General features: G+C 40.5%; 1 protein-coding gene across 1 annotated transcript in view; it reads right to left on the bottom strand.

Moving 5' to 3' along the window:
* plxdc2b (plexin domain containing 2b) overlaps nucleotides 1-25663 on the bottom strand; it is a 498542-nt gene that overhangs the window by 21388 nt on the left and 451491 nt on the right. Inside the window, exon 13 of the mRNA XM_063044214.1 lies at nucleotides 1030-1190. Coding sequence (XP_062900284.1) covers nucleotides 1030-1190 — 161 coding nt within the window. The remainder of the gene's footprint in view (nucleotides 1-1029; nucleotides 1191-25663) is intronic.

The following is a 25663-nucleotide window of genomic DNA, read 5'->3' as shown; positions in this document are numbered from 1 at the left end:
CAAGATTTGCCTAACCAGATTTTTATAAAGTTGCAGCATAACTTCCATTGACTTTTGAACCCAGTGCCCTTAAGTAGTGAAGACAAACTTGTCATTTGCCTACTTTATTGTTAAGTCAACTAGTGCTGCCACTTTTAGGGAACTATAGACTTAGGCTCAAGATCCTTCTGTACATCAGTGCCCTTATGCATCCAGCCATCAGCTCTGTACTTTTCTTTATGTTTGATCTCTAAAGTGCAACACATCTGCTGTTTCTCTGCCCATATCTGCAACTGATCTATATCCCATCGTATCCTATGGGTAAACTTCCACAATGTCACCAATCTTCATGTCTGCAAAGTTATTCACCCATATATCCATTTATGTATCCCAGTACAGATTCTTGCTCAACTCCAGCAGTCATGCACCTCCAAATGGAAGAAGCCGCATCAACTACTACCTTCTATCTTCTACAGCAATCTATGCTGAATCAAAATGATTTGCCCATAGAAGACAGGAAGTAATCACTGATGATCCTATGTATTTTAACCTTCTGGATAAAGCTACCGTGAGGGACGCTCTTGAACGCCTACTAAAGTTCACAGAGATAACATCCATCTTCATTGATCACCTCCTGTCACTTCTTTCAAAGCTCAACAAGTTAGTAAGTCATGAACCGCCCCACATAAAACCATACTAATTTCCCTATCCAGGTGACAATTTTCCAAATGCTCATTAACTCTTTTGCTAAGAATCTTCTCTGTTGGCTTCCTTACCATTGATGTGGTCCTCACGGGTGACAGTGGTTGTAAAATCTGCCCTCTTTTTATCCAGGAGCTTAGGGGCATTTTGCTACAACTTTTATGACTGGATGAGTGTTTCATTATCAGAAGTGGTTTCTTTATCAAATGTTACCCATAAGTAGAGCTGAAGTATAAAAGGAATTTGAAATTCCAGCCAGAATTCAGTTTTATCAAAGCAAGCAAGTAAAAACTGGCTTGATGCAAATTAAATACATTAATTTCATTCCTGCTTGTTAAACTAGTATACCTCAATAAAGAAGAGACTTGGCGCTGATGTTGGATGATGGTACATGTAAACCGTCACGAGGACCGCTGCTATAGCAATGATGATCACCAGCAGGATCCCCACAATTAAGCCCGTGTGGACTGAGTCTCCTTTCTTCTCTGCAGTGCTGTCTGCCGTAGAAGCTGGAAGACCAAAAAGAAGGAAAAAAATCATAAACACTCATAAACAAAAAAAGACTCTTCTGTGTCAAAGTGAAAACAGATCTCTACAACATGATCTAAATTAATAACAAATATAAAACACAATATAATTGATTGCATAAGTATTCACACCCTTCAAGACAGTAATTAGTAGATGCACCTTTGGCAGCATTTACAGCCTTGAGTCTGTGTGGATAGGTCTCCATCAGCTTGGCACATTTGGACACTGCAATTTTTCCCCATTCTTCTTTACAAAACTGCTCTAGCTCTGTCAGATTGCATGGGGATCATGAATGAGTGGTCTTTTTCAAGTCCAGCCACAAATTCGCCATTGGATTGAGGTCTGGACTCTGATTTGCACACTCCAGGACATTAACTTGTATGACTCCTCGTCAAATTCTGAATTTGGCCAACAGTAGTTCTGCCATATAGATGGCATTTGAACTGTGCCTAGCCACACTGTCAGGGTGTAGAGTGTACAGCATCATAAAGGTGCACCAATATTGATTTTCAGTGAGGAGATGTTATTTCCCATCCACACTGACTGTAGTCTCCTGATGTGGAAGTCAAGGATCCAGTTGCACAGGGAGGTACAAAATCCCAGGCTTCGGAGCTTGTTGATTGGTACTGAGGGTATAATTATGTTGAAGGCCGAGTTGTAATCAATAAACAGCATAGACACAAGAGGTACTGCAGATGCTGGAAATCTAGAGCAGTACACACACTGTAAACCAGTCCTGATGAAGAGTCTCAGCTCGAAACGTCGACTGTTTATTCACATCCATAGATGCCGTCTGACCTGCTGAGCTACCGCATCCAGCACATTGTGTATATTGATCAGTAAACAGCAGCCTGACACAGGTATTGCTGTTGTCCAGGTGATACAAGGCTGAGTGGACAGCTAGTAAGATTGCACCCACTGTAGACCTACTGTGACGACAGGCAAATTGTAGTGAGTCCTGGTCCTTGTGTAGGCCGGAGCTCATCCTGGTCATTAGCAAACTCTCAAAGCACTTCATCACAGAGTGCAACTGTGCGACAGTCATTCAGGCAGCTCCCCTGCTCTTCTTGTGCACTGGTATGATAGGCGCCCTTTTGAAGTAGCTGGGAACCTTTGACTACAGCAGTGAGAGATTCAATATATGTCCTTGAACACTCCTGCCAGTTGGTTGGCACAGGTTTTCAGTGCCCTACTAGGTACACCACTAAGGCCTTGTAGAGCCCTGATGCTTTAAGTCAATGTTTCAACTGAATGTTTCAAGCCAAAAACTTTTGTCGTAATAGGATAACATGATAGTGACTTGAAGTATTGCCCTTCTCCTGCTCTTTTGAGATACTGTCTGACTAGCCAACTAAATCCAGTATTTTGTATACCATTATAGGGTGCTGAATCAGGCTGACTGCAGCTGGCAGTTCCAAAGGCAACGTGAGACCTGGATCGTTGATAGATCCAGGACGTGCAGAATGACAGGTGTCATCATCTGTGTGCAAAATGACATCATTCTGTCACTCGGTGTGGCGCTGGTAGTCATATGCAACTCAGCAGTGGAGCACAAGTGTGTTGTGGAATGTGTCTTCCCTATTATCTGCCAACAAGGCCTGGCATAGGAGTGGCAACTAAGGTAAAATGAGTTATTTGGCCTGTAGGAGAGATGGGAAAAAGGACGTTCGGTTATCTTTTCATTTTATCTTAAAGCTTCTAATTATCTCTGAATGATCTAATGTGTCTTTAATTTATTTTTAGGTAATTTTTATCATTTAAGGCCATCGTGGTTGCATATAGATAACAGAAAAATTAGACAGAAAAAGCTGCATTTTTTTGAATGCATCGTTGACAGTTTTGATGGAAAACAAAGCTTCCCTCAGCCAAGTCATAGCCTCTGGGGGTGATGTTTCAGCACTCTGCTGCCTGAGGCTTGTTTGTCACTAAAACCTGACTCTTGTCTTGCCAGAAACTCCCTGTGTGGGTGGGCTGTTCATGTGGTTCCCTGCAACTGGCCTAGGTAAGTGTGTGTGGGTGTGCAGCGACCCATATCCAGCTCCACATTGCTCAAGGTCTTCGTTAATGATTGACAATGTTTTCAAAAATTAACGTCGTGCAATAAATTTTTTAAAATTACATGAAGCACATTCTAAGACCATATAATTTTATAGCATCATTAATTTTAAAGAAATTATGTGAAGACTAGCATAAAACATGCTAACTATTTTTGAATATTATTACGGGAAAATAACTTGGCAATAAGACATAAAATTTAGAGTGCAAATGTGTTGTATCTTGAATTTTGCTTATGAATTAAGTCTTATCTTTTGCAGACCAATGACTAATTCTATTCTTAATGGCTGAAAAGCTCTGACAAGTTGATGAGCTCTTGAAGCAGTACATGATAACAATATCGCTTCAGAGTTAGAACACTGTAGGTTTGGAGTCTTATCTGGATTAGCACAGGACTCGGAGAAAGCTGCATATCTAGAACTATCAGATATTGTTTTGTTTGTTCTGTTAGATGCAGCATATAGAGGAGACATCTCTCACAATGAGCTCCAAGCTACACTTCAATATATTTCTATGCTGCAGATTGTGCTTGGCCATATTCAGTCCTCAGCATCTGAAAAAAATATGCGTGGATAGGTCGACACTGTGGGAGAAAGCAGAGACTTCATGCTGCCTGTGTTTACCCCCACAGTGCATGCTCACACACCCACGGTTTCCCAGAGACTAAGGGGCTGAATGGCCTGACTTCCCACATCTTAAAAGTCCCCATGATGCATTGCGAGCGTCCATAAGCCACTTGCTGTCAAGCATCACTCCAGAGGCCCTTCTCCAAGCACACTCTTCGACAAAAGGTTTTGAAGTGTTCTTAAATAGCTTTGATAATTATTCAAATAAATATAAATAATTGAAAAAACGTGAACATTTTAAAAAGTACTTCAAAATGCCAATAAATACAGTACTTATAAAAATTGTTTCAAATTTTCAGATAAATGCACGCATTATTTTACTACTTTAAAGTAAAATAACTTAGGTTTTCTCCAATGGGTCGGCCACAGACATTCACATCATATCTTCCAGAGAGGCAGCTCAGGGGCTGGGTACAAACAGTGATTAAATCCTGTCTCCTGCTCATCAATGCTCTTGCTAAACTCAGTTTTGAAGGAGAAAAAGGGACTACCAAAGTTTAAGGTTGAGACCCTTCATCTGGACTGAAAATATAGGGAGAAAAATTGACGGTCAATGTATCGAGTTAAGACCTTTCACCTGGACTGAAAGAACCATTGTCAAGCATCTCCGCTTCATCCACCAAAAGCGGAATTTCCTGGTGGCCAAACGTTTTAATTCCTATTCCCTTTCTGACATGTCAGTTTGTGGCCTTCTCTTCTGTCATGATGAGGTCACTCTTAGGGTAGAGGAGCAACAACTCATATCCTGTCTGGATAGCTTCCAACCTGATGACATAAACATCAAATTCTCTTTCCAGTTAAAAATGATCCCTCCCCCCTCCCTGTTCTTCTATTCCCTACACTGGTCTTTTATCTCTTCTACTTGCCTATCACCTACCCCTGGTGCCCCTCTTCTCATTCTCCCATGGTTCACTCTCCATTCTATCTAATTCCTTCCTCTCCTACCTTTTACCTTTCCCACCCACCTGGCTTCAGCTATCACCTTCTTGCTATCCTCCTTTCCCTCCCCCACCTTTTTGCTCTGGTGTCTTCCCCCATTGTTTCCAGTCTTGAAGAAGCATCTCGACATGAAACATTGACTGTTCATTCACTTCCATAGACGCTGCCTTTTGTGTGTGTTACTATTGTCACATGTCTACATTTTCCTCCAAAGATATGGCCTGACCAGCGGAGTTCCTCCAGTGTCTCACATGTTGGATAGAGGTGCAGCTGGTGCCCGAGAGCAGACATGTTGTCTGGTCCAACAACTTTGCTGTTTCCAGTGCTCTCAGCCATTTCTTGATATCATGTAGAGTGAATAAAATTGGCTGGTTTGGTTTTGTAATGATGTAGAAGGAAAAAGCCTGAACTTCTGGGAGAACATAGTTAAAAATACGTCCCCCTCTTCTTTAGGAATGGTATACCGCATCCCACTGACAATGAGGGTGGTAATACACTGTATTTGGGGCCTCTTTCTCCCATGTGTGGCAGCACTATGGTGCTTTGATAAGATCCATTGGCTGTGAGATTGCTTAGCTCTATATGTCGTACACTGTTATTGTTGTTTATCTTGTAAGTAATCCTGAGCTGCAGCTTCACTATGATGACACTTCAGTTTTCAGGTTCATCTTCTACTGTTCCCAGCAAACGTTTCCATACTAAACCAGTGCTGATCTCCTGATTTGTTAATAATGAATGCCATGCCAGGTCATGAGGAGACAGGAAGTGGCTGTGTACAGTTCTGCCACTGCTGGTGGACCTCACTGACTCAGGTGCTCAGCTCTGAGCTGTCAGATCTGTGCTGGATCTATCCCAATTAGCACACATATAATTCCACATAACATAATTGAAGGGTGTCCTTGCTCTGCAGATGGGACTTATCTCAACAAGGACAACACAGTGGTGAATTCTACCGTTGCTTTGGTGAATAGACACATCTTATCTGGCACAGGTAGACTGGTGAGGGTGAGATCAAATAAGTTTATTTTTCACATTGGCAGACATCCCACCCTGCAAAAACTCATTTCAGAGAGGTAGCACCCCGGCCCCCCCCCCCCCCCGGCCCCGGTCGACCTCCAAGGGTGTATGTAATACTTTGTTTAGTGATTTTGTCCAATCTGTAAACCAAGTTGTGTATATGCAGAAAATGTGACATTAAAATACATACTTGTATTATATTATATTATCATGTTTATTCTATTACAACTTTAAGTCTACAGGGAGTTTGGCCTCATCATGTAGGACATCAATAGAGTAGCTCCTCAGCAGCCAGCCAGCTAGTTTAAATAACGTTAGCTATGCTAATGAACAAATGACACCTGTTAAACTCACCTCAACATGTCTTTTACATTTTAACCCACCATGGGCAATAGAAAAGTCACTGTTGCAAACAGTGCAGCGAGAAACACTGTCATTATTTTTGAGGTCGACTGTAAAGCCCGCCCACAGAGAAAACTGATAGGTCTACTTAGCAGGGGTCCCCAACCTTTTTGCACTGTGGACCAGTTTAATATTGACAGTATTCTTGCTGACCGGGGGGGGGGGGGGGCGGGGTTTCCACGACTGGGGGGGGGGGAAGGGGTGTTTATCACGATCGGAATATAGGTGATAAGTCAACTATAAGTCACTTATAAGTGACTAATACACTCAATTTCATTTCTAAAAGGGTTTATCTAATGAATTTAAGATTAAACACACAGCGCATATTTTCCTTGCATGAATATAGTGATAAGTCAATTATAAGTCAGTAGCATCATAACTTTTTCAGTAACATTTGGATATTAAACACACAGCGCATATTTTCCTCGTATGAACATATAAAATCATTGCAACACACCAATATCGCTGAATCAGTGGGAGCCCTGGGCTTGTTTTCCTGCAACATTGAGGGGTGATGGGAGACAGCGATACTCGAAGGGGGTTCCTTATGTCCAGTCTATTCCGCAATTTAGTTTTCGTTGCATTCATTGCAGAGATATGTTGGAAATGGAAGCAACATTTTCAGTGCTTCCGTGGCTATCTCAGGATATTCAGCTTGACTTTGATCCAGAATGCCAGCAGAGATGTTATGTCAAACATACTTTTCAGCCCGCCGTCATTTGCAAGCTCGAGGAGTTGATCTTCCCGCGCTGACATGGACGACGTGTGCATAATGACCTTGCGTGCGTTCAAGTTCAACAGTACGTGACACGGAATGAGGAAAGGTGCAGCTGACTCATATCGTTTCCTCGCAGCCCGGTGGTTGGGGACCACTCTTAGCACGAAGAGAGACCAATCAGGATGCTCGCTCTCCCTCTCCCTCTCAAAAAAAATCGATTTCCAGGATATCGTATATAATTTCCGGGCATCAGGGAGCCACTATCAATATGCGGGAGACTTCCGGAACTTCCAGGAAAGGTGGGATGTCTGCATTGGTTTACTTGCTCCTTGTCAATCTAATAGCTACATCCTTCAGAACCTGACCAGTATAGTCAATGGCCATGTTCCCAAGCCACTCTTGGTGATGGACAATGAGGCCCACTACCTTGACTATATTCTGTGTCCTTGCTACTATCAGTGCTCTCTTCACGTGTTGTTCAGCCTGAAGGAGCACAGATTCATCAGCTGAGGGAGGACATTATATGGCATCAAGACAAGGTTCCCTTGCCCATATTTGACCTGTTGCTATAAGACATCAGCACTAGGTATGGTAAATATAGAAATGTAATTTGAATATAGCGTAGAGTTGGTTACACCTGCATACATTTCATAGTCAGTTATGACAGATATACTTGACAATAACTAATCTTCATCAGGCAGGTTGTTTAGTCAAACTTCGGCAAATAGGTAATCTTTTAAAATGTTAATTGCTACAAAAACCTACTGATAAAAAGCATGTCTGAAACTGATGATGATCCATATCCCAAAATCACAATGGACAACCCAACAGCAATGATCATTCATGTCAATAGTTTTACCATTCAAGAGTGAAATTTGAAATTACCATGTCCGATTGCTTTATTACTTCAGACCACTTAAAGCTTCTCTAAACTTTGTCCAGGTCTAGTGCATTGCTACCATTAATCCAGTGCTAGTGCTTCAAGTGCTAGACTTTCTGAAACATGCTTTGCCAGAACCCAGATGAATCACTTAAACTGATATGAAACCGAGGCACTTATGAACAGGTTCTGCTGTTCCAGTACCCTGTAAATATTATGCTTCACAGCTTAAGGTGCAATAGTTAAGCTCCTACTCATCTGTTGTTACTGTTTTGTAAACTATAGAGATGCCAAAATTAATTTCATGCTCATACATATTTAATTCCATAAGATAAATATTCCAAATATTATAAATAATAAAATGCTGTTTTCTTTAGAAAATGGTTATCCTTTATCTCTTGCCTTATTTAAATGTACATGCTCCAAACTTTATTTACCAGAGTAGTGTTTAAATGGTTGATTACAATTGTACTTCCTGCTTATGGTATGCCTCCTTTAATCTCTGTACCCATGACTGCGTCGCCACCCACAGCTCTAATCTGCTAATTAAATTTGTTGGTGATACTACATTGATTGGCATAATCTCAAATAACAATGAGGTGGCCTACAGTGAAGAAGTCATCTCTCTGACACAGCAGTGGCAAGAAAACAACCCCTCCCCCAATGTCCCAAAAACAAAGGAGCTGGTTGTGGATTACAGGAGGAATGGAGATGGGCTAACCCATATTGACATCAATGGATCTGGGGTTGAGAGGGTAAACAGCTTTAAGTTCTTCAGCATCCACATCACTGAAGACCTCACGTGGTCTGTACACATCAACTGCGTGGTGAAAAAGGCACAACAGCACCTCTTTCACCTCAGATGGTTGAGGAAGTTTGGTATGGGCCCCCAAACCCTAAGAACTTTCTACAGGAGCACAATTGAGAGCATCCTGACTGGCTGCATCACTGCCTGGTATGGGAACTGTACCTCCTTTAATCGCAGGATTCTGTAGAGAGTGGTGCGGACAGCCCAGCACATCTGTAGTTGTGAACTTCCCACGATTCAGGACATTTACAAAGACAGGTGTGAGAAAAGGGCCCGAAGGATCATTGGGGACCCGAGTCACTCCAACCACAATCTATTCCAGTTACTACCATCCGGGAAATCGTACCACAGCATAAAAGCCAGGACCAACAGGCTCCGGGACAGCTTCTTCCACCAGGCCATCAGACTGATTAACTCACGCTGATGTGAGTGTATTTCTATGTTACTTTGACCGTTCTATTTATTATAAATTATTAGAAATTACTATGATTGCACATTGCACATTTAGATGGAGATGTAACATAATGATTTTTACTCATGTATGTGAAGGATATAAGAAATAAAGTCAATTCAATTCAACCATGTGAATTTCTTTGAAAACCCAAATAAAACTTCTAATGTTGGCAATCTGAAATAAAAACAGAAATGCTATACATACTCAGCATATCAGGCGACATGAGTAAAGAGAGAAAAGCAGTTAATACTTCAGGTTAAATGAACTGGAGAAGTGAGAATTCTTAACTGTAATTGGCTTTCAGCCAAATTTATTGACAACATTGCTGCTACATGCTACAAATCCTCCTTGCTTTGATATCTGAAGGAGCAGGCATAGGGAAAAGTGGAAACCATTCCACAAATATTGCAAGATCTTGGTTTAGGGCTCTTGTTGAGGTCAGAAACTTCACCATTGACCACCAATTTCAAGAATCAAAGAAATGAAGACCATTCTGTCATGCTGCCTAAAAATAAGAGTCATTATGTCATGCCTACTTTGGTCCACAAACATGAAATAATCATCCAGGTACCTGGATGTGTGATGCATGAAATAATAACAAGCCTTGGAGTCTACTTGGTGCTAAACCTTCTTTGTTACTGGAAGCATAGTTAGAATACATATCTAACACATTTATGTCAGGGTACTAGCCGTGGAAAGACATCAACTTCAGGAAAAACTCTGGGCAATTATTTTTATGGTTAATGTGCCAAAGTAGCTTGACAAAGTTAAGAAAGTAAATATTAAACTAATAGCTCACTCTATGCATTTTGCAAAATGTGGAGAATAAAAGTTTACTCTCACAAGGAGTTTTCCTTTGATCACTTAGTTGAAATAAAATTGTAATTGCCTTTACAAAGAACTATGCCTAGGAATTTGGAACATTGTAGCAGATAATCATTGTTCCAGTTGAACAAATCATGACAACATGATTAATTTGTGTTCTTTCAAAATATAGTAGAAAACCTGGGGAAGGAATCAAGCCGTCAGCTACCTTGACTAGTGACTTACAAGCATTAACAGCAGTTTGTAATGAAGATGTGTCATGAGATACATGGCACATCTGGAGATACTACTCACTGGAGTTTAGAAGAATGAGGGGGATCTCATTGAAACCTATCAGATACTGAAAGGCTTAAATAAAGTGAACGTGGAGAGGATGTTTCCTATAGTCTGGGAGTCTAGGACCACCAGGGCACAGCCTCAGAATACATGGACGTCCCTTTAGAATAGAGATGAGGAGGAAATTCTTTGGCTGGAGGGTGATGAATCTGTGGAATTCATTGCCATAGACAGTTGTGGAGGCCATCATTGGGTATATTTAGAGTGGAGGTTGACAGATTCTTGATTAGTCAGGGTGACTAAGATCACAGGGAGAAGGCAAGAGAACGGGGTTGAAAGGGATAATAAATCAGCCATAATGTAATGGTGGACTGGCTCGATGGGCTGCGTGAACTAATTCTACTTCTAAGTCCTATGGGCTTTTTAAAGACCCTCGCTATCTTCTCACTAGTACCATCAAGGAGGAGGTACAGGAGCCGGAAGACCCAAACCTAAAAGTTTTAGGAACAGCTTCTTCCCATCCACCATCAGATTCTGAATGGTCCATGAACCCAAGAAAACTATATGACTCTTCCTGGTTCGCTCTATCTATCTAATCTATCTATCTATCTATCTATTTATTTATTTATGATTATAACTTGCAGAACTTGTTTACATCCTGCACTGTACTGCTGCCACAAACCAACAAAATTCCATGGCATACAGTATGCTATTGATAAACCTGATTCTGATTGTCGCCATAAATAAAGTGAGAAATCATTTTAAAAAGTGGAGTTTTGGACCTAAACTATGAACTCAAAGTCCAAGTATATTTATTATCAAAGTATGTGTAAATTATACAACCTTGTGATTCGTCTGCTTACAGGCAGTCACAAAACAAGAAACCCAAAAGAACCCAATTAAAGAAAACAGATTAACACCCAATACACAGAGAGAAAAAAAACACACAATTCATGCAAACAACCGCATTCAGAACAAAAGTGAGTTCATCCCCCCGAAGCCCAGAGCAGCTGAAGTGGGCCTGTAGCCATATCCTTGGTTCATCACACAGCGGGGCAAATCATAGCAAAACTCACAGACATGAAGCCAGGAACATGCCATTGCACATGCATGTGTTTAGAAGTCCTTTTTGTTGTACAGTAGTGCTAAAAAGTTTGTGAACTCTGGAATTTTCTCTATTTCTGCATAAATGTGACCTAAAACGCAATGAGATCTTCACCTAAGTCCTAAATCTATATAAAGAGAACCCAATTAAATAAATAACATAAAAAACATTCTACTTTTTCATTTATTTATTGAGAAAATGATCCAATATTACATGCATTTGTTGGAAAAAGTATGTGAACCTTTGCTTTCAGTAATTGGTATGACCCCCCTTGTACGGCAAGAACTTCAGCCAAACATTTCAGGTAACTGCTGATCAGTCCTGCACATCAGCTTGGAGGAATCTTAGGCCATTTCTCCTTACAAAACTGCTTCCACTCTGGGATGTTGGTGGGCTTCCTTGCATCAACTGCTTGCGTCAGGTCCTTCCATAACATTTCTGTAGGACTTTGGCTGGGCCATTCCAAAACACAAATTTTCTTCTTTTTAAACCATTCTGTTGTTGATTTACTCTTGTCTTTCAGATTATTGTCCTGTTGCTTCTATTAAGCTTCAGGTGATGGACTGCTACCCTGACATCCTCCTACAAAATGTCTTGATATAATTTTGAATTTGAGACAGCAAAGTGGCCCCAAACCATGATGCTCCTTGCACAATACTTCATAGTTGGGTTGAGGTTTTGGTGTTGGTGCTGGTTTTTCCTCCAAATATAGCAATGTGCATTTCTGCCAGAAAGTTCAACTTTTGTCTCATCTGTCCACAAAACATTGTTCAAGAAGCATTGTGGAACATCCAGGTGGTCTTTTGCAAACTTGAAATATGCAGCAATGTTTTTTTTTTGAGAGTAGTGCTTTCCTCTGTGGTGCCCTTCCATGAAAAACATTCTCGTTCAATGTTTTTCCTATAGTGGACACATGAACTTATACTTTAGCAAGTTCCAGAGATTTCTGCAGGTCCTTTGCTGTTGTCCTTCAGTATTGCACATTATGCTCTTGGTGTGATCTTTGCAGGATGTCCACTCCTAGGGATACCAGCACTAGTACTGAAATTCCTTTTACTGTGGACAGATGAACACTCAGATCTTTAGAAATGCTTTTGTCGCCTTTTCCAGCTTTATACATCTCTACAATTTCTTTTTCTAACATCTTCTGAAAGTTGTTTCGAGTGAGGCGTGATGCACATAAACAGATCTTTCTTGAGAGGAGCAGGCTGTCAGTAACCTGATTTTGTGTGTCTTTTTTGCACCTCTACAACCCACACCTCCAATGTCATCTCATTGAATGGAACACTGGACTCCAAATAGCTTGTGTAGAAAGCATTACCCCAGAGGTTCACATACTTTTCCCAAGAAATACATGTAATATTGGATATTTTTTCTCAATAAATAAATGAATAAGTATAACGCTTTGTTGAGTTATTTATTTAATTGGGTTCTCTATTTAGTTTTAGGACTTATGTGAAGATTTAATTACATTTTAGGTACATTTATACAGAAATAGAGAGCATTCTGCAGGGTTCACAACTTTCTAGCACCATCGTACATGCGGAAAACCGAAGTCATTTCCTCTGACACTATTGGTCATTCCATCCCCGCTGTGCTTTCTCTCCTTCCTCCAATTCCCCATTACAAACTCTGTTCCCTAACCACTGTCCAACTATCTTCTTCGGCACTGACACAAACTTATAACCTTTGCATGGGGATGTGTGAAATGTTTTGAAACATATTTATATGTCAAAGGCACTACTTAAATACTAAGTTGTCAGAGTATCTAAAGCATTCACTACAGAAACTAGAAGGCAACCTGGGTAAACTGCACAGCTTCGTGCTGAAGACTGCTTAATCATTGTTGGCAGGTTTCTTTGATGCCCATTTGCCTGTGACTGAAATATTTGGGGCAAAACATCACGGTCATACAAAAAGCATGTTGATTTTCTTTCCTTAGTCTGCAAGCAGCCTTCAAAGTGAGCTTGCCAAAAGACTGAATTGAGTAAAGCCACTAAGTACGTATTTCTACTTCTGTTTTTAACAGAATTTGACTGCAATGGAAATAATTTAACTTACAATGTACTGGTTTAGATGAATCCCTATGAATTGTATTTCTGATCAGTATTGTGCTCCAAAAGTTTCCTCTGGCCCAACTGCTTGTCTCTCTTCTCTGTAAGTCACTTGATTCAAATCATCCACCATGACCAATGGAGGAATACTAGTCTGACATCTCATGGTTGGCAATGAAGTAGTGCTGCAAGATCTATAGCTTGGATGGACAATTCTGAGACCCTGTCTTGAAGATTCTGTTGTTGATGATCTGACAGCATATAATTCAAGGTTTGACTCATTGTCATTATCTCATTAATATGCTGATGTGCTGGTTAATTTACTCGAGCAGTAAGAGAGTAACAGAGTTATACAGACACACAGCATTGAAACTGTTCACACTTGCTAACAGCCACCCATGTATCCTATATTAATCACACATCCTCACATCCTCAGTGACTCTCCCAGATTCTACCACTGAACTGCACACCAGGGGCAATTTTCAGTCACCCGTTAATCTACCAACCTGCATGTATTTGGGAAGGAATGCAATGCTTGGAATCAGAGTATTTAAGTGCTCACAGGGAGAACATGCAAACTCCACAAAGCCAATAAGCAGGGACAACATTGAATCTATGCCTGGCACTGGAGGGTTATGGATGCGGTAAGTGTTCCAGTGCTGCAGAACTAGAGAAAGTGTTCAAATCTCAGCATATCAATTGTGGAATTTAAATTCAGTTAAAAATCCTTAGGTTTTTTTTAACAGATACACGTCACTATTAGTGATGACTGTATAACTATTTGATTTTTGAAAAGCCATCTTCTTAATGCTGTTGAGGGAAGGGGATTGGCTGGGAACTATATTCTGTATGGTCCTTACGTGGCTCCAGAGCTGCTAATGAGGTGGACCCTCAGGGCACTCTGAAATGCAGAGCATGCCACTCAGTTCAAGGTCAATACATGCATAAATGGAAAAATAATCTGGTCCATTAATAATCCCTGGAATAAGACAATAATCTAATAATTCAATACACCACTACAAGGTTTCTAAAGGGATATGGGGTTGGTGCATGAGTGTGGCAGTGCAAGATCTGTCAACATTTTATTGAATAGAGGAACTGGGATAAGTGGTCAAATGACCTCCTCATGCCTCTATTTCTTATGCATCTGTGATTTCAAAGTTTCCCGTTTATTTCTTTGCTCTTTGTGGGATCTGTCAATTGGTAATATCGCCGCTTCAGTTATCTAACTAACAAGTCATCATATTGCAAATCAACTTTTGATGTATGGATGCAGCGAAGAGTCTTTGAGAGAAGTAAGAAGTTATTTTTATTTTGGTTTTGTTACGCCCCATCGGCCTGATGTAATTGGTTCAAGCACTTCATTGCACAAAAGGCATGTTAGATTTGTGGAATGAAATGGTGCAATTTAAACAAACATGCACAAAAGGAATATGACAAGGAACCCAAAATGGAAAATGTAGTAACAACAAGAAGGAATGTCAGTTACGATTGGAGGCAGCATATGTAGTTAAGAAGTTAGGTACTGTTCTCGGCACTTACAAGGATGATTCCCAGACTCACCAACACAGCTGACTGTCAGTGATTTATGAAATGGCTTATCCAGTTACTTATTTTCATTTACAGACAGATGAGAAAACAAACTAGAAACAATCCAGCCACAATCTCAAGAAGGAGTACTGAACATAATCTCAATAATTCAATGCAACATAGCAAACGGCTTCCTGAGGAATACGGATCTAGAAACTGACAATGAAAGCTCTGCTATAAGCTATACATCTGACCCAGTACCAAGATGAAGGACCCTCTTCAGTATTGGAGAGAAACTCGGACTGGGAGCTTGAGGCTGTCTGGTAGAATTGGGATGAAGCTGGTGGGGTTAGAGGTTATAAGGAAAATTATTGATGAAAGGGAATGCTCTGTGATCCATTAAAGATTCCCTGGGCTGAAGTAGCTTCCTTCTTCGCTGTAAGGGAATATGAAAATATAGGAGTCCCTACAGTGACAGACAAGAGGAATTATATTGGGGAATGAGGATATGGCAAATATTTTTTGACAGCCTTCACAGAAGACAGAAATAGTGGGGAGTAACAGGTCTAGAGTGAATGAGGTGAACGAAAGGAGGGAGAAAGATTCTGTGCATGTACAGACAAGATTGCTACTCATAATAAATTCTCATACTTCCCCTCACACTAATGCTTGACGTACTTGTTTATTATGAAAGGAATGTAACAGGTGATGTAGAAAATAATAGTATGATAGGACAGAGTTGAAAAGTGAAGAATTTAACCACCTATCCTTTACATTCAATGGCATTATCACTACAGAGTCTCGCACCATCAATATCTAGGGGTTTCCACTGCACAGAAATAAACCTCAGATGGACCAATCATATAAAATATGATGACACCATGAGCAGTTAAAGATTGGCTGTCCTATAATGAGTGACTTGTCTCTTGACCCCCTCATAGACTTTCTGGTCAAGAGTGTGGGGGAATTGGTCAGAGGAGTGCAATTCCAACAACTCTCATAAAGTTGACACTATCCACAAAGCTCCCACTTAACAGCACCATATCTGCAGTCTCAACCATGACAGATGGTGTGTACCACCTATAACAAGCACTGCTATTACCCGGGCAGGTCCTTCCAAAGCCATAGCCACTACGTTGGAGGCAAGAGTGGAATACTACCATCTGAAGTTTCCTTTCTGAGCCACATGCCTTCATGACCTGGAAATATATCACCAGTCCTTTACTGTCACAGAGTCTAAGCTCTTGAGTTCCTTAACTAACAGAACTATAGAAGCATCTTCACTTTCAAGAATGTAGTGGTTCAAGAAGCTAACTCACTACTATCTTCTCAAGTGCAATTCAACATGGGTAATAAAATCTGCTTTTGTCAATGACTCATAATTCCAGAAAATGAATAGAATCAATTGTAGAAGAGAAAGCATGTTTAGCAAATCTGAAATAGTGTTCTGAGGTTCTGACTTACAGAGTAGATAATGATGAATCGGTGTTTGTGATGTGTCTGGTTTTTCAGAACACCATCACTCTGATGCCACACAAGAGGTGCAATATCACAGCAGGAGGGAATGGATTAACATGTCTGAATTATGGACTGGTTGGCAGAAAAAAAAAACAGAGCATGAGAACATGAGCCGTGTTCAACTTGCGAAGCTGTGACCAATTGGGTGCCACAGAGACTGGAAATGAGGTCCCAGCTTTCCAAATGTACATTGATGATTTTGATGAGGAAACATGTGTAATATATTGACTCCGCAGATAATTCAAAGCTGGATGGCAACATGGGATGCCAGGAGGATGTATTAAGTTTTCTGGGTGATATAGACGGATTATATGAATGGTGGGGAGTTGGTAGATGAAATATAATGTGGAAAAATGGACAACAAGGATAAAATAGAACAGGAGGATATTTTAAATGGTGCAAGTCTGAAAATTTCTGATGTTCAGAGGGTCCTAATTTTCATTATACAAAGTCAGAGAAAATTATTGTTATTATTCAGCAAGCAAATGGGCAGGTATATAATATGAAAGAGCATCCAGTGATTTCCAAGTGTATATGATGCATAAACTTTTCTCAGACTTCCAGCTGGGTACAGGTATCGATTTTAACCAACATTTTGATGACAAACTCGACCATCTTCTTCAGGGATGATGCCTGGGTATGTCTAGTCCGGTGATATTTATACCCCTGTGTCCATCCCTCCTGATTGGTTAGTCCTCATCCAATCATGTTTCTGGTCTCTTATTTTGTTTACAATCGAATTCCAGTTCTCAGTTAGAGCGAGACCTTCATCTTTGTTGCAATTCTTTTCCTCTAGTTTTACTTCAATGGCTTTGTTTATCAGGTGGTCCCAAAAGCCACTGGCACAGAACAGTAGTTTTGTGCTGCCGAAGTGAATCTTATGGCCATTGCAAATACAATGCTCTGCCAACTTCAACAAGGAGGAACCCATTGCTACCGCTTGTCTTCCCTATATTCCACAGTTTCTGGAAGGATCGCCAGGATCCTGAAAAAATACCATCCACAAACTCGTAAGGAAGCTGAAGTCACAGCTTATGCGGGTCAAAGATGACCTGGGACTTAGGTCGGTTGGTGTTTACAAGATTCCCTGTGAATGCGGAGCAGCGCGTATCGGCCAGATGGGATGCACGATGGAAACACACATCAAGGAGCACAGGAGATGTATCCATCTGGGTCACCCAGAGAAATCGGTGATAGCAGAACATTGCATTCACAGGCATGTAATATGTTCTCCTTTACCACAAGAGGACTTGAGTACCAGAGTAAAGATGCCTTACTGCCAATATGTAAGGCTGCATTGGAACATATGTGCAGGTTTGGTTTCCTTACATCATGAAGGATATAGGTGGAGTAAAACAAAACTTTATTCATTCTGGGATTCATGGGTAGGGGAAGGGACAGGTACAATGCTTACTATATGAGGGCAGGTTAAGCAGACCAGGCCTTTAATTTTTAGATTTTAGGAGAACGATAAGCATTTTCATTGAAGAATACGGAGTTCTTAAAGGGCTTGATGCAGGGAAGATACTGTCCTTGTCAGCTGGGTTTCAAACCAAAAGTCAGACACTTTTTAAAAAAAGGTTGGTCATTCAGGACTCAGACAAGATGAAGCTCTTTCCCCACTGCCATACGATTCCTAAATGGATATTAAACCCATAACCAGTACCTCAATTTTTAAAAAAGTGGATTCAGAATTGGCTTGCCAATAGAAAGCAGAGGGTTGTGGTGGAGGGAGTACATTCGGATTGGAGGGTTGTGACTAGTGGTGTCCCACAAGGATCGGTTCTGGGACCTCTACTTTTCGTGGTTTTTATTAACGACCTGGATGTGGGGGTAAAAGGGTGGGTTGGTAAGTTTGCAGATGACACAAAAGTTGGTAGTGTTGTAGATAGTGTAGAGGATTGTCGAAGATTGCAGAGAGACATTGATCGGATGCAGAAGTGGGCTGAGAGGTGGCAGATGGAGTTCAACTTGGAGAAGTGTGAGGTGGTACACTCTGGAAGGGCAAACTCCAAGGCAGAGTACAAAGTAAATGGCAGGATACTTGGTGGTGTGGAGGAGCAGAGGGATCTGGGGGTACATGTCCACAGATCCCTGAAAGTTGCCTCACAGGTGGATAGGGTAGTTAAGAAAGCTTATGGGGTGTTAGCTTTCATAAGTCGAGGGTTAGAGTTTAAGAGTCACAAGGTAATGATGCAGCTCTATAAAACTCTGGTTAGGCCACACTTGGAGTACTGTGTCCAGTTCTGGTCATCTCACTATAGGAAGGATGTGGAAGCATTGGAAAAGGTACAGAGGAGATTTACCAGGAGATGTACCAGGATGTTGCCTGGTTTAGAGAGTATGCATTATGATCAGAGATTAAAGGGGCTAGGGCTTTACTCTTTGGAGAGAAGGAGGATGAGAGGAGACACGATAGAGGTATACAATATATTAAGAGGAATAGATAGAGTGGACAGCCAGTGCCTCTTCCCCAGGGCACCACTGTTCAGTACAAGAGGACATGGCTTTAAGGTAAGGGGCGGGAAGTTCAAGGGGGATATTAGAGGAAGGTTTTTTACTCAGAGTGGTTGGGGCGTGGAATGCACTGCCTGAGTCAGTGGTGGAGGCAGATACACTAGTGAAGTTTAAGAAACTACTAGACAGGTATATGGAGGAAATTAAGGTGGGGGCTTATATGGGAGGCAGGGTTTAAAGGTCGGCACAACATTGTGGGCCAAAGGGCCTGTATTGTGCTGTACTATTCTATGTTCATATACATATATATATAATTTTGGTTTTCACACTATTACATATATACACTACTGTAATTGATTGATTGATATTTTTCTTTCTCTATTACCATGCATTGCATTTCACGGTGGCCTCTGATTCTGATTTTTTCGCCCGACATAGTGAATTATTGGAATTATCAACCCGGTAGTGCTGTCGATGTTGACTCACTGATTATATCTAAGATGGAGATTGATAGATTTTTGGATTACACAAGAATATTGGAATCTGAAGTTAGTTCAGGAGAGCAGTGTTGGCATTACCCAAGATCAATTAACCTAATCTTCCAACCTGAGTTTGGCCTCAACATGGCGTTAGAGGAGGCCATGGACCGACATGTCAAAATGGGAATGGGAAGGTGAATTGAAATAGGTAGTGTTATATACCCCTAGGGTTCATTTTTTCTGTGGACTGTCACTTTAAAGTGGCAAGAGAATGAGACTGATTTTTGGATTTCTACTGACTATAAAATTGCTTGGTTACTATGCGAGGTGGAGTTGTTTGATGGACAATGAATGTTTATACAAGCTCGCAGCATGTTTTGAATAAGCAAGGTCAGATGACAGACACACAGACACACAGTTCAGAGTCGAGATGGGTTCAATCATGCAAAGACACCAGTGAGTGGGGTTGCTGGTTTAAACTTTCAGTAGCCCAAAAGGGGTGAGTTTAGATCAACCCAGAGTATTGATAAACAACTCTCACAAAGTACTGTAATGAGACGAAGTTTGCAGGGAAAGAGGAGGGGAGAGAAAGATTTGAAACAGAAGAAACCTAGTGATAAAGAGATCACTGTTAGACTCTCTTCTAAGTAGCCTGTAAGGGTGAGTCTGATTCCATTCGGATATGAAAGTGTGATTGTCACACAGTTAATCCACAGGGGAGGGTTCTCTGGTGAGGGGAAAACCTTTGTGAATACCATGTGTATGCTTACCCTTTGTCTGGGTGTGGTAGTTCACTGAAGAAGGCACTCCTGTGGCAAATCACTGTTGGAGTTATTTCGTATGTCGTGGATCTGGATAAGTGGCTATCATGTTGTGTGTTTGGGGTAACCGTGTGGAATCTACCTATCTGTCTACTCTTGACTGGGTGGTGGTTCCCTTGAAGATGGTCCCCTTTGTGAGAAGCTACTGTCGGTGATACTTTGTGTGTAGAGTGAAACAACTTCAGAGATAAAACCTACTGCTATTGTTATTTTGTATTGCTGTCCTGGAATCTGTGGACTATCGACATAATTACCTTCTCACAAGATTCGCCTTTGGATTACAAATATCTAGCATCAATTAACCTGAGGATTGAACTGAACTTTCTTACACACCATCGTAAGACTGTAACTCTTGCCACCTGAGCTTGAATAAGTTTGGGAACTTTATCTATATAACACTGCTAACTTTTGAACACCTGGTTAAGTTACTATATTTAGTAGTTACTAATAAAGATAGTGGAATTTAACATCAAAATCAGACTCCAGGTGTGTTCTATTGCTGCTGATACTTTTTAGTGTTGCGTGCATGTAACCGATACTTTCCCCAGGGTTGCGTGAACGTAACAGTAGCCACCGGGTAATCTTGCCTTTTGTGACAGACAAAGCAAAGGTGCTTGACAAAGCAGACTCCCAATCTGCATTGGGATCCTATATTCATATCCTATTTTATATACCTCAAATTCTGTTTGGGTAGCCTCCAACCTGATTGCATAATCTTCTGTTTCTGCTTCCTTCTCCCTTCTCTCCTTTTCCATTTTCCATTCCCCATTCAGTTTATTACCTCTCCACTCTCCACCTCACCTGCCCATCACCTCCCTTCTGCTTCCCTTTCTTTCATGGTCCACTGTCCTCTCCTATTAGATTCCTTTTTCTACAGCTCGTTATCCTCCTTCATCTATCACCTCCCAGCTTCTTACTTCATCTCTCCTCTCCAACCCATCTACCTTCCTCTCATGTGGGTCCATTATCACCCTGCCAGTTTGTCTTCCTTCCCCTCTCCCCCCACTCTTTTCCAGTCCTGATGAAGTGTCTCAGCCTGAAGTGTCAGATGCTTTCTGACTTGCTGAATTTTGAGTGTGGTGCTCAAGATTTCTAGCATCTTAAGTCAAGTTCAAGTTTAGTAGTCATTCACCTATACACAGAAATTCTCCTTTGGGGCTAAGATGCAAAACATAGTACTGACAGTCACACACTGCACATATATATCATATAATTATGACAGTAGAAAAACCGACAGTTACAAAAAATATGTAAAATAATATAGCCCAAGTCCCTGAGTGTCATGGCCTGTAGATTGATGGCGTATAATATCCTTGAGCCACATTTCTGCAAGAACAAGCCGCAGCAGTTCCTCATTTTGCACAAGTGCTGCTACAGACATACGAGGTCCAACTTGCCTTCCCGGAAGTGAAATCTGGAGGACAGCACCAACAAGAAGGGCCAGCCCCAACCCCATACAGAATCCAGCAGCACACAGCAGGCTCTAGCATCTCCTTTGCCGGTGGCTGCAACAGGTGACCCCAAGGCATAAGGGCCTTGTCCACACAACAATCAAGTCCGATAGGGTCTTGCGATCGCAAGAAAAACGTCCAAGCCAATCATTTTCACCATTTGTTCATCGCACACTGCCTATGTGTACCGCCTCTTCGACGGGTGGATGAAATAGGCTGCAAGTTGATGCGTGACAAATCCAGCTCCATCGCTATCCAGCAACCTGCTAATGGGGATGACCTGCAGTACTTATGTTGCTAATACCCAGCAGTGTCTTAGAAATGTAAAAGGGACGTAAAGGATGTACAATTTCACCTTTGTTTGGACACGAAGAAGTTTCTGTGTCTAAGCGGCTGCCATCTTGCTGGAACTTACAGAACCTCCTATGTGTACCGAAAATATAATTAATCTTTTGCAGAAGTGTCACACCTATGATATACACCAATAAGTTTAGTTTTATTGTGAGATATTCAGTTTATTTCCTGTTTATCTTTTCTGCTTCCACAAATTGAAATTTACTACATCATGACTTTAGAGGCATAATGTGTATCAGATCATGTAAGAAATATCTTGGGTGTGTTAATTAGCTTCCAACCTGGATCAATATCTGATTCGCTCCTTTCAAAGAAAAAATATATGAAAGCTGTTGGCACACTGTTCTCAGAACTACTATTAACTGCCTGAACGAACCTTCACATCTTTTTCTCATTTTTGGTGTTTAAGAACATCGAGTGACGCATTGTTAATAACTGCAGAAAATCCGTAAAGGGGATACACAAGGCACATCATTAATAACTGCACAAAAGCCATGGAGAAAATACATTATTTCTACCAGGACAGCAAACCAACTGGGAACAGCAGTAAATGAAGCAAAGCAATTAAACTATTACTCTGATTTTTTACTCATTTCTTATTTCGGATAAACCTCCGCCAACATTAGTGGTGTGCAACGAATAAAGTTAAAGACCAAATGTGTTTTTTCATGATAAGTTTAAGTATGTAACAGTAATTGAAATTTGATGATAAAATGCCTTTAGTAAATGGCCGAAAATTATTCAATGGTTATTAGGAATGCCCAGCATTTCTAGGGTTTTAACATCTCCCATTTCTTCTACACTCTTAATCCCTGTGGAAGCAGCAATTGCCAAGGGAAGGTAACTCTCCAGAAGATAATTTTTGTCAATTTCTTATCCTGCGCAAGGGAATCCCTACCAATAACTTAAAAATAGTAATTCATGCTTTGTGGACACAGACATTATCAGTCATACCAGTGCTAACTACTGTACATACAATATTCATATTGCTTGTGCTCAGAGCCCTCAAATGCATGTTATATCAAATGAAATAGGTGCAAGACAGGAACTATGTTATTTTGGTCTCAACCATTTTATGTGAATATTGACATTTTGCAGACAATATGAATGGCAGGATAAGACTGAATCACCTAGACACAGGGATGGTGAACATATGGCAGACTTGCCCCAGCCAGCATGCACAATAATTTTGTTGGCATATAGCATCTAGTGCCCCACTCTATTCCTTGAATCTCACCCATAATAAAAAGATACATCATGATTATCTTTACTGCCAAGTGAAGCAGCAAATGATTGCTTAAAACCTGAGACCAGTGAGACGTTTTCACTGGAAATGTCTCACATTGGCTTGTCACCAGCTAGATGGCTGCAAGAACACGTTACTTTAGATGATGTGTTTTGAACTCCTTACACACTTTTTGTACATTTCAATATGAACTGTAATTTCTTCAAAATATTCAAGTGAGTCACTGTTTCCAGTAATAAACTTCATCACGGCTAATTAGAGGAGTTCATTTACTAGTTAACTCTGGCAAAAATAAGCTGGATATAAACTATTTGTCATTGTTACTGCAGTACCAAGTCTCACTCAGTTGATTCTCCTTTCCTTCATCTTTTATGAATACAGTGCCTTGAAAAAGTATTCAGCCCCGAACCCTTTGTTCACATGAATGAATATTATAAATGAGAGATTTTAATCAATTTAACTGAGAATTCTTATTTAGGGATCACCTGCTCATATCCCCACCAAAAACAGGGAAAATTGTAAAGCATGAAAAACTAAAACCTCAAAAACTCAAATATCAGCAGTTCAAAGAGTGTTCTTCCCCTTTGCTAAGTACTCACTTGAACCACCTCTTGCAGCTATAACAGCGCATAGGAAGTAGAGGCGTGCTGTGCTTTCTTCATAATTGCACTTACATCCTGGATGCTTTGCCAAGAAATCTCAATTTCTTTATGCATGTGTGGAAAGTGAGCATGTGGCTATGATTGGCTAATTCAAAACTATCAAGGATGTACAATTACATAGTGGAACAATTGTAAAATTAAGTTAATTAGTAAAAGAAAATGAAAGGGGATTGATAGGAGTTCATTTACTTGACCCCACTGGTTATTTTGCTTTAGTTTTAATCTATTCAGTCAACTCTGGCATTCATTGCACAACCCTACCACTACTAAGTCGACTCAGACCTAGGGGGCCGGTGTTGGGCACGATAACGGACACTCCACTTCTCCCTCTCCCTCATCAGTGTGTTCAGTTCATCTACATCACAATCCTAACTATTCCCTGAACTGAATGGCCCTTTAAACCATTTCCTGAGACAATAATGTGTCAATCATGTTGGTACTCTAGGAGTTGCATCGAAACCAGATTGAGTGAAGATGGCAAATCTCCTTTGTAAATCTTGCAGTACTGGGGAATAAATAGCTTTTTTTATGGTCACTTACTGTTCAAAGCTTTTCATTCCAGTTATATTAATTACCTAAAATTAAACTGCCCAGCTGCTATGTTGGGATTCAAGTTCACATCTCTGGATCAAAATCCTAACTTTAGATAACAATCCCAGAGCTTAACCACTGATGTTATCGTTATCTAAACAATAACAATAATTTATTACCAGGCATTAAAAATGGTAATTAGCTTTATTCCTGAAGTATGTCCTCATGTCACCATCCAGTGCTTTCATTTTCAATCATATTTCGGTATTAAATGGATACTTATACAGTACTTGTTTGACACATGTCCTTGAGTGGTGGACAAATTATATCACTACTCATATTATAGAAAATTCTTTGTTATCATTCAATCTGAGAACATGAGAATGGAAAAGAGCTTTGAACCCATCCATCCATTAATTAGATTATGACGCATTTCCTAGCTCTTCCAGATTCCTTTATCACTCACCTCTTTTGCCCGTGACTTCTTGGATGTAGACTCCACTCTGCTGTTGGAACTTAGTCCTGATCCTGAACTAGTCCTTGCATTTGTTCCACTTCCTGATGCAAACTCATTATCATTCAATATTGTACAGTTTCATTTCACATTGTGCACCGTACTCTGTCTGATTCATGCTTAAAATATCTGTTCATAATATCGGCACCTTAGACTAAATAAAAGAAAGGCATTTGTCTATGTTACAGGTATTAGATTCTCAGGATGATCCAAGGCACTTTACAGATCATTGGAAAAACAAAAAAAGATGTAAAGATGAAGTTACATAACTTGAGCAATCCTCCTTAATTCAGACTCACTCAAAGAACTGCTAATAACATGGTTAGCAGGTGACAACAGATCCATCAGCACTTGGACTAACTGGACTCTAAGAAAACTGAAGTAAATCCTGTAAGTCTGCACACTTTTTTAAAATGAAGTTTGAGTTTGGAGGATTGTCAGAGATCTCAGTGAAGAAGTCCAAGCTTTCAAGAAAGTATACAGTTATCTAAAAACTGCTCATGATTTCCTTGGATTTTTGCACTAAGACCTGCTGTTCTTTATGATGTGAATACATCACTGCTATGGTGCAACTTTCCTGGAAATTTTGTGCAATGGAAAACCAATTCATATACCAATTTAAATTGAATGGCCAAATATTTGTCACATGTTTAGAAAGACAAAGGTTTCAATTGTTATTTCCATTGTGATTCTGGCCTTGAAGTCATGTTAATTCATCAATCTATGAAGCTG

Source organism: Mobula hypostoma, chromosome 3 (assembly GCF_963921235.1).
Source record: "Mobula hypostoma chromosome 3, sMobHyp1.1, whole genome shotgun sequence".
NCBI classification, from domain to species: domain Eukaryota; kingdom Metazoa; phylum Chordata; class Chondrichthyes; order Myliobatiformes; family Myliobatidae; genus Mobula; species Mobula hypostoma.
This window is presented reverse-complemented; position numbering and strand designations above follow the sequence as displayed.